This window comes from Octopus sinensis, linkage group LG18 (genome assembly GCF_006345805.1).
Source record: "Octopus sinensis linkage group LG18, ASM634580v1, whole genome shotgun sequence".
NCBI classification, from domain to species: domain Eukaryota; kingdom Metazoa; phylum Mollusca; class Cephalopoda; order Octopoda; family Octopodidae; genus Octopus; species Octopus sinensis.
In genome coordinates, this window is record NC_043014.1 from 27,132,913 (window position 1) to 27,148,580 (window position 15,668).

Below are 15,668 nucleotides of genomic sequence, written 5' to 3' on the forward strand. Positions count from 1 at the left end.
CACCAACATCTCCGTGGCACCTTTCGTCCGAACTCTCCTTTCACCGGTAATCACCGATCCTACCCAGCCAAGCACAGTGGCCGAAGCCGTCCGGATTTCAATTATTCGCAGCCCCCATTTCAGGGCCAAGTTCACCCCTTTCAGCACCACGTCTAATTCGGCGACATTGATGTGGTTGAAGTCATCTGCTTTCCGAAGCCTGGCTGCGTCCTCCACCGCAGTGCCTTCGATCACCAACACAATCCCTATCGCTATACTGCTAGCATCACACCAGACGATACCACATTCCGTCTTGGGCACGTACCAGTTCCCCCTGACTGGGTCTTCCGCTCTCGTCCTCTCTAGGATTTCCTGCATCATCGCCACCGTCCCTTCTCCCACCTTGTCGCCCCAACTCTCCCCCTCCGCTCATCTCTTGGTGTAACTGCATGCCGTGCGCAGCCATCCAGCAATCAGGTAGTGACCAACCAACTTCCCACACACCAAGAACAGCTCTCCCCTGCTGACACTGGAACTCAGCTCTGGGATTTCATTCCCTCTCCGGAACACCAATTCACCCGATCTATCTCTTCACAGCTTCAGCCCCAGTGCGGCTTCCTCTTCCATCGACTCTGGTGGCTTTGCAATCAGTCTGAACTTCTCCAGATGTCTAACTACCTCGTTGGCTGGCACTACAGTTTCGTCCACCAAAATGTTGTCAATGTAGGAGCTGGTGGCCTTTCTAATCTTGCCGTCTTTCCCTAGGACAGACTTAAGCACTGCCACCATGATCTTCGGAGCGGAATTCAGTTCGAAACCCAACCTGGTTAAGCAGTACGTCCGGCCTTTGTACCGCACCAGCTGATATCGCCACAGTTTATCGCTCACATGGAGCTACAAGTATGCCGATTTCAAGTTGACAATCGTCGCTACCTTGGTCGACTGTCTCCATGCATTTAACGTCTCGCCACAAACGTCCGTCGCCTCACCTCCCGTGTGACACGATATATGCTGGTTTAGCTCCCTGAAGTCCGGCACCAGTCTGACTTTTCCCTTCGTAGGCTGCACCACCGCCATCAGGGGTAGCACTTCGCCCGCTACCTCCTCCTCCCAAGGGACAAGGACCTTTCCTCGATCCACCTCTCCACCTCGGCTTCAAACTCGACCCTGGCGTGGCTTTTCAGGATATGCTGGTAGCAGCTCACTCTGTTTTTCAGCATCGGGGGCTCGTCCTACCATCGACACTCAATCGTCCAACGCTGACCATCGAACGCCGCCTGAAAATCTTTGTCCTTGATGGTGTAAGTGGCACAGTCCCTCGCGGGGCTCTGCTCTCTCTGGCAACCCTGACTCACAGTGCACCTCGCCCCCACGCTTCCAAACATGACCTCATCTCCCACAATACTGACGCCACTGAGGCGGTTGATGGCGTCCATCCCCATCACCACATCAACCCCATCTATCACGCGTTCAGCTACAATTACATGCAGCCTTAGCGTCGCGCCGCACACTACTATCTCTACCTTGCTGCTGCCTTTACAACGGATTTCGCTGCCGTCGACCGCCCGTACGCTACTTGCCCCGTTCCATTTCTTCGTCACCCTTGAAGTCACAAGGGTGGTCTTGCAGCCCGTATCCACGAGGGCCTTGAACGTCTTCCCTCAGCCTCCACATCAATTAATGCAGCGTCTCCAAAATCGCCTCTACTCGTTTGCGGGAAATGTTCGAGAGGCAGCAACTTCCCTGCAGTCGTTTCCCTGGTCGCAATCACAGGCGATGTGCCCTGTCTGCCTGCATCGATAGCAAACGGGCCCCGTTTACATACACTCCCTTGCCATGTGTGGCCCCTGACATCTAAAACACCCACCTGAGAACGGCCACTGTCATTGCACGGTAGGCTTCCGCACGTCTTTCTCCGGCAGTTGGCCGTCTTTACGCACCTCTGTCACCGCCATTGCTATCGCCTTCCACCCAGAGTGTCGCATCAACACACGGGCTTGAGTCACAAGTTCGCTCAGCGCCATCTTTTTACTCCCGGCCAATTATTGTAGGTGAATCCCTACATCATCGGGGAACCCATTTACGAACGCCAGTCACGCTGCTCTCTCCAGCCCTTCTCCTGTAAACCCAGCCAGCGTTGCTTACCTTCGAACTTCTGCCGCGTATTCGTCCACCTGTCCTCCCGTTCATCTAATCGTACCCAGCTTGGCAAAAGCTGTGTAGGCATCCCTCAGACATTGCTCTATCTTTTCCTCGCTCAGACATTCTTCCTCGTCCATCTCAAGATATAGCGTCAACGCGCTCCCTTCCAAATACAGCGCCATAAGACTTGCCACATAGCTTACACCTTGCAGTCTTGCCACCAGCCTGATTTTACGCATCCAGGCCACTACATCGCCTTCTCTATTAAAGGGTCTGATGATGTCGCTGGCGATCCTGATTTTCGCTTCCATCGTGGTGACGTCTTATACGGAGTGCCGAAATAGCTTGTGGTGTATGCAAGAGATTTGAAATAAAGGCACATACCTTCTCTTCGCTCAGATGGAGACCCTTCAACGGTAATGGATCCTTCAACACAGCCCGACCCGAATGCTAGAAATAGCAGCTGCTTCTCCCGACCTTAACAACGTGCTGGCCTATCTTCCTCGCTCGGCGACCGTGATCGAAAAGGGCCGAATGCCACCCTACCTGTGCGCACGTCACTGCTGCCCCTTCCGGTCAGCCCCAAGTTCCGGTCAGCTCCCCAGCTGCTGACGTCATCCCACAAGCACTTCATTAGTAAGAGCAACACTTTGAAAATAGATGGAGAAAATTTAAAGTGTTGGTTGGAATAATGGTTAGAATTTCTGTCTAGGTGCAGGTGTGGCTGTGTGGTAAGAAGCTGCCTTCCCACCCATATGGTTCTGGGTTCAGTCCCACTGTGTGGCACCTTGGGCAAGTGTCTTCTACTACAGATTTGTGCCAATCAAAGCCTTGTGAGTGGATTTTGTAAATAGAAACTGAAAGAAGCCCATCATATATATATAGATGTGTGTTTTTGTGTGTGTGTGTATCTGTGTTTGTTCCCCCCCCCCCACTTAACAACCAGTGTTGGTCTGTTTATGTCCCCATAACTTAGAGGTTTGGTTGAAAGAGACTGATAGAATAATTACCAGGTTTTAATAAAGATAAGTCCTGGGGTTGATTTATTCAACAAAAAGTTCTTCAAGGTGGTGCCCCAGCATGGCCACAGTCTAATGACTGAAACAGATAAAAGAAGGTAAAAGTAAAAGAATCAGGTTCTCAAATTTGGGTTTGAATCCCACAAAGGAACCTTCAACTTTCTTTCCATTCAAGGGAATTTTTTAACCCAATATTTTATTTGCTGTTATTCATAACTATAACAACTTCAATTTCCCTGTTAAAGATAATTTACTTCATATCTCTTCAAGCTTCTAAATTCTTACAGTCTCAGCTGTTAGTTTATAATCTGAACTAAATCTTTAATCCTGTCTTATTTCATATTGTTTATCAGGTTTGACAAAAGTACAGCGAAGGAGACATGCTCCGCCACCCCCTCCACCTAGACGGGAATCACTGCTCTGTGAGAACAAAAGTGAACCGGGGACACCACTGACCCCACAAACACCAATTACGCCCTCGTCCACACCACAGACTCCAATCACACCTTATGCTCCTCCACCACCAGCTTCAAGCCCACCTGTTACTCTGCCAACCACTGCTGAAGTTGCTGAAACTGCTGATGGCAATGTATTGGAAACAAAAAGAGCAGAAGACCGAGAGGGAGGAGTAGGTGAAGGCACACCATCCAAAGGGACGTCTGGCTTCAGCAGAGAGGAAGATATGACAGCTGCTGTTGCACCAGCAACAGCAATAACAGCAAGAACAACTTCACCCTCATCGTCATCGTTGTCATCGTCATCATCGTCGTCGTCAACGACAACGATCAATTCACCGGCGGCAGCAGCAATAGTGCAACCCACTTCACCAGTGGCACCTCCACCAGTGCCACCACTGGTACCTGCGTTGCCGCTGACAACAGCATCAACAACAACAGCAGCAGCAGCAGCAGCAACCAAGACAACACCGCCTCCTCCACCACCTCCACTATTACCACCACCTCCTCCTCCACCACCACCTATGCCACTATCAACGACATCAACAACACCTCCACCAACACCACCCCCACCTCCACCACCAACACCACCGCCCCCTCCACCCCTGCAGTCATCATTGGCAACGGCAGCAGCAGCAGCAACAGCAGCAGCAGAGATGAGGAGGAGAGAACTTGCCGAGGCATATAAAACAACGACGTCAGCTACAGCATCACCAGCAACAGCAAGATCGGTGATGGTGTCAGGGTCTTCCACACCTCCGCCACCACCTCCACCACCCCCACTAACACTACCACCACCTCCATCAATGACTCCGCCTCCACCACCGCCACCACCACCACTGACAACTTCTGCACTCCACTACCACAATAGTCACGACCACCTTGGGGAAGAGCAGAGCTGTGATCGGCGACGGAGGCGAGCTTCAGCTGGTGATGATACCACTAACACAAACACCACAACTGCCACACTGTCAAGTAGCGACAGCTATCCTGGCAGTAGTGGTTCAATCTCCAGTGACTGCCTTGGAGATAGTTGGGTCTTGCAAGCTGTTGAACGGATCAAGAAAGATGCAAAGATCAATGTTCGTGAGAGCATCCTTGCCCTGCAAAGTGTTGTCCAATATTTCAAGGAGACGGTGCCCGATATTGAGGACCTCTGCTCTCAGGCTTTGGCAGTCATTACAAAGGTAAGATGTGGTTTCAGCTTCCATGAAAATCATCATCATCATCATTAACAGAGCTTTTATGATATAATAATGCAATCATTGTCAACCATCATCACAGCTGAGATTAATAGGATGTTTATATCAAAGATATCCTATATTTATTATCATCATCATCTCACTGTCCAGTTTTTCCATGCTTGAATCACTTGGACAGAATTTACTGAAGCAGATTCTATACAAACAGATGCCCTTCCTGTCACTAACCCTCATCAGTTTCCCTGTTTCCAAGCAAGGTTAATATTTCTCCATGGCCAGCTATGTTCTCACAGAATATTGGAAATAAATGACAATAACTGTATGACAGTGATAATCATTTATAGCTATTACGCAATGCCAAGACAAGGACACACACATACACACACTCATACATATATGCATACATACACACACACACATATACATACAGGCATGTGTGTGTGTAAACTTGATGTATTGAGTACTCTTATCTTCCATTGTAAATTCAAACATTTCTGCTTACCAGGTTGAGTCAAAAATCTTTTTCATATTTCAAGCTTTAATTAATATTTCAAACAAATTATATACAAAAAGTGCTTATTCTTCATATTCTATTGTCTGTTGCCATTACTGTGCTAGAAGCTCAGAGAAATGAAGATTTGATTCAGTTTTTCTTAAACGAGAAAAACTTTGACCAAGATCCAAAAGGTAACAGAAGAAATGACAGATGATTATGTGCAAGACCCTTCTGAAGTCCCAAGTGTTATGCATAAAACTGTCATGGTTTTAGGGGTTATCAGCAAGGAAGGGCATGTGATGCCTCCTTACATCTTTCTACAAAGCCTTAGAGTTAATTCTGCCGCCTACATTGATGTCCTGGAAAATAACTGTTAAGCCTTGGATAGACAGTGTATGTAATAGAAGGCCATATGTGTTTCAGTAAAACTCTGCACTATCACACATGGGTCTAGTAAAATAGGAATGGATGGCTGAAAATTTTCATGATCACACAACCCCTAACATTTGACCTCCTAATTCCCCAGATCTCAATCAATAGGACTGTTACATGTGGAGCATTGTTGAGAGAGAGGTCAATGAACATGCCCATAACACCAAAGATTCTTTGAAAGCTGCCATAGTCAGAGTAATGTCCAAAATGAACCAGGACCACTTGATTCAAGCATGTAGATGATTTAGATCTCATATAGAAGCAGTTGTTGAAGCTGAAGGTGGCTTTATTGATAACATTATAGAAAAGAAGGTTTATTTTTATCTTCATAGCATTTTTTGATGTATATATATATCAGATTTATAAATCTGTCTTCAAATATCTTACGCACCCTGTGTGTGTGTGTGTGTATATATATATATTTATATGTGCATGTGTGTGTGTGTGTATTTTTGGGTGTCTTGACAATCAATGCTGGTGTGTTTACATCCCCATAACTTAGTAGTTCAACAAAAGAGGCCGATAGAATAAGTGCCAGGCTTACAAATAATCATTCCTGGGGTCGATTTGTTTGACTAAAGGCAGAGCTCCAGCAAGGCCATGATCGATTGACTGAAACAAATAAAAGAATAACAGAATATATGTTTTACATACGGACATACCTCACCCTACATTGTTAATTGGTTCCAGGAGACACGACTTAAGTTGTTTTGTGACTTAAATCAAATTAACTTGCCTCCTAGGCTAGACTAGGCCAAATTTACTTGTCTCTAGGCTAAACCAAAAACAACCATTCCCAGTTCTGTACTTTATTTCTGAATGCATTTTCAATAATACATGGTTAATAAAAACCTATTTTAAGCTTACAAACAAATAATTATTATCTTTTAATACAGTACAGTAAAAAAAAAAGTAATCTAAATTTATGAATACAATTTGGTGGTGTTTACCATACATTTACCAGTTTATTTATGAATGTGGTTTGCAATAAGACAAGGTAAAATAAAAGCCTTTTTTAAGCTTAAAAAACAAATTCAGTAATTATTATTATTTTGCAATAGTAAAAAAAACTAAATTATTTAAAATTTACCAACACATACATACAATTTCATGGTTTACATCATGGATGTAGATGGCTGTGGATCGTCGACATGATCAACTGACTCTGGCTGTTCTTGTTGTTCAAGAACAAGTTAAAAACTGGTTGTGAGTTCCTTGAACTGTCTTCTTTTCCTCAAAGATTACATTATAGGGAGCAAAGGCTTCATGACAAGCCCCCATAACCTTGGAAAAGTGTTGATCATTTGGATTCATATCCTTGAACATATAAAGACCTTTTTCAATATATGGAAATGCTTGCTACATTTTCTTAATGGTAAAGTGATGTGGCTCAGGTTCAACTTCCTCTTCTTCTTTATTTTTCTGCTCCTGATGCTCATTCATCAGGGGCTGCTTGTCTTTTTCAAATAAATCTCTGAATTCCTCCTCCTTCAAATCCATTTTCAGTTCTTTGCTGGCAACATTATCAAACCCCTTAAAATCATTCAATTGCGGCATAGCTTCTTCCATACGCCATTCATAACCGTGCTCTGTATATCATTCCATGCCACTGCTATGTTCTGTACAGCCTTGTAGATATATCTCTTCCAAAAGTCATGGAATATGATGGACTTGTCAAGATCAGTTACAGCTATTGCTTGCCACAGCATACGCTTTATATAGTAATGCTTGGAGATAGCAATTATTCTCTGATCCATTGGCTGCAGAAGAGGCATGATGTTCAGTGGGAGGTATACGAGTGTAACGTTGGGATCAAAATCTACAATGTTTTACTGGTGGCCAGGAGCATTGTCTAAGATAAGTAAAACCTTAAAGGAATCCCCTTCTCCTTACAGTATTTCTTTGCTGCTGTTGCTGTTGGAATAAAATGATTGAAGGACCAATCTTCAAAAACAACGACAGTAACCCATGCTTTTGAATTAGCCATCCATATAACAAGGAGAGATGCCTTGGTTATGTTCTTCAGGGCATGGGGGTTGTGTGCATGATACACAAACAATGGCTTTAAATTAAAATCTGCACAATTACCTCCCAACATAATGGTTACACGTTCTTTTGAGACCTTGAAGACTGGAATAGTTTTCTCCTCCTTAGAAATGAATGAATGGTCTGGCAATTTTTTCCAATACAACCCAGTTTCATCTGCATTGAAAATCTGTTCGAGAAGAAACCTGTTTTCTTCGATGATTTTCTTTAATGCATTAGGAAATTCTGCTGCTATTTGTTCATCAACTGATACACTTTCACCTTGCTTCTTAATGGAGTGATAACTTCTTCGCTCTTTAAATCTCGTGAATCAACCTTGACTTGACTTCATTCTACATCTTTCTCATCGGACACATTGTCTGCGTCTGATTAGTATTTGCCAGGGAAGGTCATCGCTCTCATCTCTAGCCTTATGGGATAAACACAGACCTGAGTTTCTGGGTAGTTATATATATATGTGTGTGTGTGTGTATGTATATATATATATATATATATATATGTTTATATATGTATATGTGTATATATATATACGAGAAAGAAGCAACAAGAATGGATTGGTTTTTAGTACAATTGTTTCATACAAAGACAGGCTTTATTACAAGTTGCAAAAATTGCAGATATATCTGCCTCTAATGGAACTATCTCCAATATCTCATGAGTATAACCTCACCCACTAAGATGTCTAGAGAACTCAAATGTATTTTAGCTGATGAGTACGAGACACTTTTATCTGCTGCAATTTTTGCAACTTGTAATAAAGCCTGTCTTTGTATGAAACAATTGTACTAAAAACCAATCCATTCTTGTTGCTTCTTTCTCGTTTATAATCACCCCACATAACTGTATGGATAACACCATATAGTTTTTCTGGTGCATCTAAGTTAAATACCACATTCAAGTAAATTCATTGGAAGTTACTTGAATCTTAATTGCTTTGATTGTATATATATATATATATATATATTTATATAGGTTATAAGAGGTAATGGTGTCATTGAGACCCAAAGGTGTCAGGTAATGCTGAATAAGTGCTATAGATGAACCACAGTTAAGTTCCAGGTTTGGTGAATAAGAGGTTCAACATTGGTCATATGTTAGCATGTGAATATAATTTTTTTTTCGTAATGAGATAAAAAGTCAAGGCTGCGTAGATTTTAGAACATTTATAGATAGATGGTCTTACAGCTGTTTCCAGGATATCTCATATATAAACGGCATTTGTCTGTGTGTGTGTCTGTGTGTCTGTTAGGTTGTACCCTCACCCTGACCACGGCTTTCATTCAACCGATTCTGATGAAATTTATACCATAATGAATGTCATAATTCAAAATTAACGCAGCGAAAACTTTGAAAGTTCCCCAATTCAGAAAAAATCGATAATTCGACATGGGTTCGAGAAACAAACACAAACAGACTGTCTAGGGGACGCAACTCGACCTTTTAACTCTCAAAAAAAAATTTACCTAATTTTTTTTTCATTTTTTGGCTATATCTCTAAAATGTTTTATATATTTCCCTTACAAACCCGAGCAACGCCGGGTGATACTGCTAGTTTATTATATCCCTTCATCGGAGCTGGTGTGAGAGGATGGTTAAGAAATAGTTGATTTAGATATGATATAAAATAGAGAGTGAAGTTGAGGAAATAAAAGAAAATAGATGTGAGATATGTAGGGATATTGCATTTGTAGATCCATTTTTTTTTTAGGCAGAATGGTATACATATAATATTCCAATACCTTATGAGTAAAATCCAGTAGTATTTAAAATTGCTCATTCCAAGTGTAGAGTTTACACAGTGTTATTGAATCCAGGGTTGTGTTTAAAGTGACCTAAAAATAGGGAGTGTATTAGTAGGCTCAAATCAAAAACCCCGGAAGAGAGGAATGGAGAAAGAGAAAAAGAAGAGAAAAAAGAGAGAAGAAAGTAAGAAGAAAAATAACAAAATAATATAATAAAAAATAAAAAACAGGAAGAGAGGAATAAAGGAAAATAAAGATATATATAAGGGAAAATGTACCATTTAGTGGTCAGTGGAGATAATTTGAAAGTAGGAGATAAAGGGTGATAGAGAGAAAAAGGTATTAAAGTGTAAGAAGATAGAAGGAAGTGGGGTGGTAATAAAAGGTAAAGGAGTGACACATGTAGTGATAGAGTCTAAGTGATGGGGTAGAGATAGGGTTAGTAGCAAAGAATGAAGAATGAAAAATTAAGGTTTGGCAGGTCAGTGCTTAGTAATATAAGAAAATATATATGTGAAGATGTATACATATGTACATATTAGACATGTATATATATATTTATACAGATGTTTATACATATCAATATCTACATCAACTCTTAGTCAATACACTTGCGCACCCACATATATGTGCATCTGCATGTATTATCGCCCTGTATACGCAGGTATATATACCTATTTCTTTACTACCCACAAGGGACTAAACACAGAGAGGACAAACAAGGACAGACACACAGATTAAGTCGATTATATCGACCCCAGTGCGTAACTGGTACTTATTTAATCGACCCGGAAAGGATGAAAGGCAAAGTTGACCTCGGCAGAATTTGAACTCAGAATGTAAAAGCAGATACCTTGCATACCTACATACATTCACACATACATACATATACGCATACACACATTCATACATATACACGCACATATGAATGGATGCACGTACACATAAATATAATTAGATGGTTGTGATGAGTGAGGAATTAGATTGGGATTAGGAGTTAGAATGTAGATTTATAGGGTTATTGGGATTACCTAAGGGGTATTGTGGAAATGTAGTGTATGGTCGTTTAGGCATTTGGATTTGTGGTAGAATTTGAATGTGTGAAAAAAGCAGTGGTTGCATGTGCTTAGTGCCTCATTATGTTTATTTAGCAGTGCTGGAGAGTTGTGCTTTAATATGTGAAGTGCCTCTATCAGGCAAGGTTTGCAGGTTGAGCGTTGACCTCGGCCAGTCAGGTAGTATGTGTTAATAATAATAATATTACAACAAAAGGATGATTGAGACCTCGATATTATGTAAAATAGAGAAATTTATCTATAAATATGATATGTGACTATTAGTTGGTTGTCATAATAAAACTCAGAGTTTCAGATGCCGGGGCTGAAGTCTGCTCTAGCATCTCATCAGTTATTAAGAATTTATTAAGGAAGTGGAAGAAAAAAAAAGATAGAAAGCTGTATGTCACATGTGAGCAAGGAGAGAGAGTCAAGGAGGAAGAGTGAGAGAGAGAGAGAAGGAATGGTGAAGGGGAGAGAAGAATTAGAGAAAGGATGGGAGAGAAAAACAGAAAGGAAGAATAACAAGAGAGGGAGATAGAATAGAGATAGGTTGTAGAGTGTGCATTAAGATAAAACTTACTTGGAAATGGATGCATGGCGTTTGATTATATAATAATATAAATAATATATATATATGCATATATACACACTCACATGTACACACCTACATATATATATGTATATATACATGCATATATGGGTAGAGGATGTCATGCATCCATTTATATATATATATATATATATATATATATACACACAAACAGACGTGTGTGTGTGTGTGCATGCACGTGCATGTGTGCGTGTATGCATGTGCGTGGGTGTGGATGTGTACCAAAAGAAGTTATTTGATGGCATTCTTTTGTTTGAAGCAGGAAAATTGTCAACCGATCAAATGGTGGATCATTTGATTGTTCATTAATATCCATAAAATTTTTTATTTCTTTATGATTTGGAGAGAGCAGAGATTGAAAGAGAGGAGAAAATGAAAAGGCAACATTTGCTTGGAAGTGAGAGCAGAAAGTAAGAGATGTATGTGTGTATATGAAATGGAGATGTGTGTGTGAGAGAGAGAGTGAGTGAGTGAAGGTGTGTGTTGTAATGCATGTATTTTTTGCATGTATGTGTAAGTGGCACTCACTTGCTTTCTCTCTCTCTTTCATACACACACACACACAATATCTTTCATATACATGTACATAAATACAGGCACAGGAATGTCTGTGTGGTAAGTAGCTTGCTTACCAGCCACACGGTACCAGGTTCAGTCCCACTGCGTAGCACCTTGGGCAAGTGTCTTCTACTATAGCTTCAAGCTGACCAAAGCTTTGTGAGTGGATTTGGTAGACGGAAACTGAAAGAAGCCCGTCATATGTATATATGTGTGTGTGTGCACATGTTTGTGTGTTTGTGATATCAGTGTGTTTACGTCCCCGTAACTTAGTGGTTTGGCAAAAAGACTGATAGAATAAGTACTAGGCTTACAAAGAATAAGTCCTGGGGTTGATTTGTTCAAACTAAAGGCAGTGCTCCAGCATGGCCACAGTCAAATGACTGAAACATATAAAAGAATAAATGCATATGCATGAAAGAGAGGAGAAAGTGAAAGATGTATGTACGTGTATATGAAATGGATGTGTGTGTGTGTGTGAGAGAGAGAAAGAGTGAGTGAAGGTGTGTTGTCATATATGTATTTTTTTGCATGTATGTGTAAGTGGCACTCACTCAGTCTTTCTCTCTGATTCACACACACACATTTTTCATATACACATACATAAATACATACTTTTTCTATATATATGTGCATGTGAGAAAGAGAGAGCAAGTGACTGTATTTCATCATAACATATAGAGAAATGGGTGTTTTTTAAGGTAAACACTCATATAGAAAATGTGGTGTCGTCATTGTTGTCATCATGTTATAAAATGTTTATGATAGTTGACTTAAAGAAAAGATTACAATGTAAAATTTTTGTAATGCAATGAAAATAAAGTATATTTGGTAGTTGTAAGATTACTGAATCTTTTGATACCCCATACATCAAAATCAGCAACTCAGTTTTTGAATGCATAAGTAAGATACACACACACACACACACACCTACAAACTCTCTTTTATATATATGGAATGTGTGGGGCTATTCATGTATGGAAGAAAAGGAAAGATATTATTTATAGTGTATTGTTTGAGTATGTTGGTAAAGTTTTAATAAATTTTAATACAGTGATTTGAAAACAAATATGAAAACGCTTTACCTTTCACTTGTTTAACATCTGTTGTTATTGTAAAAGTTTTCACTGAGCATACAATAGTTATATGTATGCGTTAAGTGATAGGAAGAAATGAAAGAAGAAAGTATTAAAATTTTGTCTCCCCTACTCTGTCCCTGTCTCCCTCTCTCTCATTTCCTGTATGTCTGTCTCTTCATATCTTCTCCCCTTCCCTGATACCAGTCACCTCATTATGCCTCATTTCCCTGAACCTAACACTTTTGCACCCCTCTCTGTTTTATCATGCATTCAACACTTGGAAAGTTGTCATGTCCTAACAGATCCTCTCTGCTCATTGATGTCTGTTTGTTAACTGCTTTACAGAGAATGTTACCTCATAGTACCAGCAGACAAAATGGAAAGGTGTTGCCTCAAAGGATAGCGAGGGAAATACGCTGAAGAAGCCACTCTGATTCACAGGGCTCACACTTGCACACAGTAACCTCTGCCCCAATAGCGGTGAGCAGGGATATAGCCCCAAGAATGCTGGAGATAAACTTGTCAGAGAGTGACTATGGGTGCATCTTATTGTGGCAGCAACACAAGAGAAGTTGCCTTGTCTTCTCCAAAACTTAAGTGCCCTCCATACGTAATTTCTATTCATCAAGGGCAACATGGTGGACAGTTTATTTAGAAGAAGTGATGGCCAGAAGACAAAAGAGGAGATAGTATGAGTGAGTGTGGTGGAGGAAACAGAACAATAGGATGAAGAAAGACAGTGATAATATTAATTAATTCCTTTCTATTTTTTAAATGCAAGTTAAACCTCAGTAGGTGAAACTAAATATTCCTGTTGGAATATTGAAAAGACACTGCAAGTGAGAGGTGTCTACTCAGTCTCCTTTTTTGACCAACAAAATCATCAAGTAATCCTCTATACTGGGATCATTAACTCTGGTAGCAATAATAGTCAATTCTCTTTTGAATCACTCTCTTCTTCCTTGTATTAGGACATGGCACATTACATAATGTAACCCTAAATAACAAGATGGGATGGTCATGGCTGGAATGCCTTTCATCATAGGGACAACCTAGTAGTTAAATAAGGAAAGAGCCCCCATGCGGTCACTAGATCTACTAAAGCAGCAACCAAATCTCTCTCAGACCATACCCTACCTTATTAATTTAAAAAGTGACATATTGAGTAGTGTAGCCCTAGATACCCCAAACAGATGAATAACAGACAATATGGCAAGTGAAATCAAAATCAAATTCGACAACTGGCATCCGTGCTAGCTGGGTGCAAAGAGCTCCAAAAGAGCACCATACAAGGGTGATCATTGACAGAGGGGCTAACTGGCTTCCGTGCCAGTGGCACATAAAAGGGCACCATTTGAGTGTGATCATTACCAGCGTCGCCTTACTGGCACTTGTGCCCGTGCTTGTAGGGTGCCAGGAGCACCATCTGAGCGTGATCGTTGCCAGAGCAGCCAACTAGCTCCATGCCGGTGACACGTAAAAGGGCACCATTCGAGTGTGATCGTTACCAACGTCGCCTTACTGGCACCTGTGCCAGTGGCATGTGTAAAAAGATTCGAGCAAGGTTATTGCCAGTACCGCCTGTACCGGTGGCATGTAAAAAGCACCCACTACACTCTCAGAGTGGTTGGCGTTAGGAAGGGCATCCAGCTGTAGAAACTCTGCCAGATCAAGATTGGAGCCTGGTGCGGCCGTCTGGTTCACCAGCCCTCAGTCAAAATCGTCCAACCCATGCTAGCATGGAAGGCGAACGTTAAACGATGATGATGATGATGGTCATGACTAGACTACCTTTTATTCTAAGTCTGCTTGAGACCAAACAAGAACAACATAGTCTTGAGTAGCTTTATGTTAGCTTTGGAATTTCTATAGGTTAAGTGAAAACACTAAACATCTATAGTAAGCAGGTAATTGGGGTAAGTTACCCTACTAAAAAACACAAACCAAACTGGATACTCACCTTGTAAGTGGTAAGCAGGTAATTGTGGGTAGAACAACCTGTTAAGCACACACTGAACTGGATTCCCACGTGTGTGTTTATAAACCCAGCTTGTTGATATTTAATATTATCTCCCAGATCAGTATTGAAGTACTGTCAGACGGGATTAGCAGACAGTAAAAACTAAATATACGTTGTATAGTCGGATAAATCATTGACAAGAAACATCTATCAGGCGACACCGATCCCAATGGAAGGCATAGTAAGTGAGGTGACCGACGTAGCTCGGTTGATGATATTTCTTAAACATATTTAATATTTTTGTAATGGCACATATAAGGCATCGTAGCGTAGCGGTTAATTTTTCGGGCGATCTGTTTTCAATTCCTTGTCGCGTGATTTTAAGTTTGAAATCGGTATAAATACGGAACACGCTTGTCGTGTCAGTACACTGTTCTCTTTCTTTCATTTCAAGCATGAAAAAAAAAAAAAAAAACTCTCTTATTCGCAAGGAAGACTGATCGGAAGTTGTGATACTAGTTCTATTCTAAGTGGAAGTGCTTCATTTCCTACTATGAAGTGGCTCCAGAGGTAACCGGCTCTTCGAAGTCTTTAATACTTTACACCTACCATATGTGTGTACATACACGACGTACCCAGTCACAAACGTTCTCATTGCTTCGCCTTGTTTACTCCCGAACTATATTCTTAGTTTTTTTCTTTTATTTTTATAAATTTAAATGTCTGACTTTTGATTAACATCATGTCTGATTACCAAAGGAAAAACACCATGTCACTTGATGTCAGACATCGAAATACACGCAAACACAGACTCAGTTCGTGTATATCGATCCAACGATGGGTATGTTCGTGTATAATCACCTCGTGCGTGTAAACACTATCATTGGGGA

General features: G+C 41.1%; 1 protein-coding gene across 3 annotated transcripts in view; it reads left to right on the plus strand.

The window, feature by feature from the left end:
• LOC115221467 (NCK-interacting protein with SH3 domain) overlaps nt 1-15,668 on the plus strand; it is a 170,815-nt gene that overhangs the window by 118,568 nt on the left and 36,579 nt on the right. For all 3 annotated transcript variants that reach the window (XM_029791652.2, XM_036510813.1, XM_036510814.1), the window contains one exon: nt 3,494-4,782. In XM_029791652.2, coding sequence (XP_029647512.1) covers nt 3,494-4,782 — 1,289 coding nt within the window. The remainder of the gene's footprint in view (nt 1-3,493; nt 4,783-15,668) is intronic.